Source organism: Nerophis ophidion, linkage group LG02, assembly GCF_033978795.1.
Source record: "Nerophis ophidion isolate RoL-2023_Sa linkage group LG02, RoL_Noph_v1.0, whole genome shotgun sequence".
Taxonomy (NCBI): domain Eukaryota; kingdom Metazoa; phylum Chordata; class Actinopteri; order Syngnathiformes; family Syngnathidae; genus Nerophis; species Nerophis ophidion.
In genome coordinates, this window is record NC_084612.1 from 42,258,048 (window position 1) to 42,261,393 (window position 3,346).

At 34.9% G+C, this 3,346-nt stretch overlaps 1 protein-coding gene across 1 annotated transcript; it reads right to left on the reverse strand.

Annotated features, from left to right (window-relative positions):
- Nucleotides 1–310: 310 nt before the first annotated feature.
- Nucleotides 311–2,885, reverse strand: LOC133534890 (retinal cone rhodopsin-sensitive cGMP 3',5'-cyclic phosphodiesterase subunit gamma-like). The gene is made up of 4 exons (XM_061874202.1): nucleotides 2,779–2,885; nucleotides 1,266–1,387; nucleotides 1,140–1,177; nucleotides 311–1,066 (listed from the first exon to the last, which is right to left on the reverse strand). Exons 2-4 carry the CDS (start codon nucleotides 1,370–1,372, stop codon nucleotides 990–992), a joined length of 222 nt encoding a protein of 73 aa, XP_061730186.1. The 5' UTR covers nucleotides 1,373–1,387; nucleotides 2,779–2,885; the 3' UTR covers nucleotides 311–989.
- Nucleotides 2,886–3,346: the final 461 nt, after the last annotated feature.

The following is a 3,346-nucleotide window of genomic DNA, read 5'->3' on the forward strand; positions in this document are numbered from 1 at the left end:
CATCCATTTGCATCTACAACAAAATCCTCCTGCCCCAAACCAGCTTTTTACCAACCAACCCACTGCCAAGTACTAGACCTAATAATATCATCGACCTAATATTAATTTCATTTTCTGCTGCTTATCCCAACAGACATTGGGTTACTGTGCTGTCTGATTTGATATGTTGGAGGATGAAAAAAGGCTGTAGGAGAGCATTGAGTAAATGCAAAAAAAAAACATTACTTTGGAAAGCAAATAAACAAAACTGAACTGTTGAAGTTTAGAAATATTATTGGAAGGATAAGTTGACGAAGACTGGGAGACGTAGGGAAGTAGATATTTTAATAGCGCAAATAAATTACATACATACATTTTGTGGGAGAAAATCTTCTGTAATCTACATTTCTACTCTACAGTACATATACATACATAATGTGCAGTGATACCTCAGTTTTCGTTTACCCACTCTTGTGACGAATACGTATGCCCAAGTTTTACTTTTTTGTATCGAGGTTATAAACACTACACCAGAATGGAATGTCCAAACAAAGAATTCAAATGTTGGGGACTTCATCTTTGAACATTTTTAATTAGAATGAATGCAAAATAATCGCCCCATGGGACCAGAAAGAGTTGAGAGTGACATCACTTTGATAACAAAGGTGAGAAACACGAGTGAATTCATGATAGAATTGGTGGAAAATAGGAAGGTACTTCCTCCTTCTATGCTCATCTTGGTCTTTGCCAACATGGGCGTTCAATATTGTAAACATGATGTTAGATGTTCATTTTCCACATTTCATTCATGGCTTTTATCAACATTGTTTTCTGCAAGTAAAATTTAGTCTTCTTTTTAGACTGTTCTGTAGGGGTTACATGTTTGGGTTTCTGGAACACATTAATTGGATTTCCATGATTTTTTTATGGGAAAAAATTACTTAGGCTGTTTTGGAACGGATCACTAACAAAAACTGAGGTACCAGTGATTATAAAACCACGCTGGGAGTTCAGACGATGCCAAACTGAGCCAAGTCGCTGAGCTCCATGTCACCAAACGCCTCCCAGGGACAAACTACTGCAGAATCTGAACACACAAATGAAGAGCATCCAAATAAACATTAGTGATCTCCAACTTGAATACTTCAAGTACAACTTACCTCCAAGACCCTCCATCCCTGGAACATCATTGTCAAATCTTTGGAAGAAAGTACAGTATGAGAGAAATATGTGACTTGTAAATGTGGAAGATGATGACGTTTTTGAATGAGTGTTTTTTCTTTTACCCCTTCTGTCCAGCTTTAGGAGCTTTGCTCTTGAACTGCCTCGTTTCTTTCTGCTTAAACTTTGGAGGAGCAGCTTTGTTTCCTCTTTCTCCTGCTTCAGTGTTCATCTTCAAGGCTTTGGACTGCAAACAAGAAATAAAGACAATAATGAATTGAAGTACCCTAAAGACAAATACCACCTTGTCTTATGTATTTTGTATTATATTGCTATTATACTGGCTATGTCTGACATGTTCTTCATATTTAATCCTCTTTGTGTCAGAGATCATCTGCATTAGCTGAGGTCACACTCGGCTCATGTTCTGGGACCAAAAAAGATTAGAGCAAGGATTAAAATAGATTTATATTTACTAAAAATCGCTTTTATTAGTCACAGTTATTTAAATTGTTGCCCTTTCATGAATGATTTCACCAAAATGTTAAAAAATGTGGCAGTTCAGCCTTCCTACTTATTAAAAGTTTACATTAATGATTTAAGAGCTTTAGATCTTGTAATATCATTAACAAAATAAATTATGCAGTATGTTTGTTTTTTAACCTTTGCTTTGTTTTAGGCACTAAGTGTTACTTGTTTCTATTTCTAAAAGCAGGACAACTCTCACAAAATGTCAACATCAAACTTCAAATATTTACAACAATATTGCACTTTCCACCAAACACTTTTTTCATGTCATTCTTATCGTGTGTATTTTTTACTACACTACTGTTTACGCCGTAGAGTGTATTGTTACATTGCTCTATGCAATTTGTCTATTATTGTGTTCATTATGTATTCGACATGTGATCAGAATTGTATATTACTGCATTAGTCTACTGATAGAGTGTCATGTCTTTTAAATCATGTCTTGTTTGGCTTTGTTCTGTTGACCTTTGGACTCTTTAAGTTCCTGTTTTTTTCACTCCCTTGTTTTGTTGCCATGGTTGACAGAATGACGCCAGAAGGACTGATTGGAAATGACAAGCTTAAATACTGATGTGGTGATTGAAAACAGGTGCGTGAGTTCAAATGAATCAGGTGCGTGAGTCGTGAGGACCGGTGAACTAATTGGTAGTCATGGTGACAAAACAGGGACTGAAAAAACAGGAACTTACAGAGTCCAAAGGTCAACAGAAAATAGTCAAACAAGACAGGATCAAAAGACATAACATAGAGATGTATTTTTTTTGTTTGTTTGATTTAGAACATGAAGTACTAGTAACGCTGGTAATACTTGAAGGCACTATGTTTTTTTTATTTTCAAATGTTTCAAATAAGAACACAAGAGATAGAAATTGATTCAGACTGTAATAGATACGGTACATATAATATATATTATGTAAAATAATTTGTGTTTCAACCAAAAAGTACCTTTCTCTGGTTAGAGGGTCATATGCTAAACAATATTCTATAGAGGTACTTGGCCAAAGAAAGGGTAGAGAAAAAGTTATTATAACAACAGATGTAGTGTATTACAAATTATTGTGACAAAAATCTACAGTATTAGAAGTTATTGTGGCAAAAGTGTGTACTTACTTCCTTTGTTGGATTCCAAATAATGCTCTATTTGCAGAAGAAGTGTGTAAAAAGCAGCTGCAAGACAAAGAATGTGACTTCTTTCTTCTTGCAGTGTTTCTATTCCGTCCCTGTCATTGTGGACATGGTCTTTATAGTCATGTGTTAAGCTCCTCCCACTGCTTTAACCTGTTAGCATAATTTATAAGCTAAAGTTTTTTTTAGTGTTTACAAGCCAGCTTAATTCATCAGAGATAATCTCGGGGTTAACAGTAATAGTACTAATATTACCTTTGACTGCTAAAATGCATATTTACATCCAATACTTGCCCTCAGGTATTGGTGTGTATGTGTTTTACATGAAATTATGTGTTTTTTCTCGCTGTGTTGTGACACAGATTGTTTTACTGGCAAAACTTGGATGATTAAAGAAGTTCAATCTTATGAAACCAAAGGAGTACCTTAATTTCTGATTTATAAACCTTTGCTCTTTTTCCCACATTTTGAACTCTGCGCTTTAGACAATTTAGGGATTTTTTTTGTATGCCGTCAGTAAATTTAGCCTTGTCACATTAGATCAATGAAAATG

Excerpts from the sequence above, each read along its gene's own strand:
- LOC133534890 (XM_061874202.1), bottom strand. The coding sequence starts at position 1,372 with ATGAACACTGAAGCAGGAGAAAGAGGAAACAAAGCTGCTCCTCCAAAG. Across the intron at positions 1,178-1,265 it reads CCTAAAGCTGGACAGAAGGG|ATTTGACAATGATGTTCCAG; the intron begins GTAAAAGAAAAA and ends TTTCTTCCAAAG. Across the intron at positions 1,067-1,139 it reads AGGGATGGAGGGTCTTGGAG|ATTCTGCAGTAGTTTGTCCC; the intron begins GTAAGTTGTACT and ends TTGTGTGTTCAG.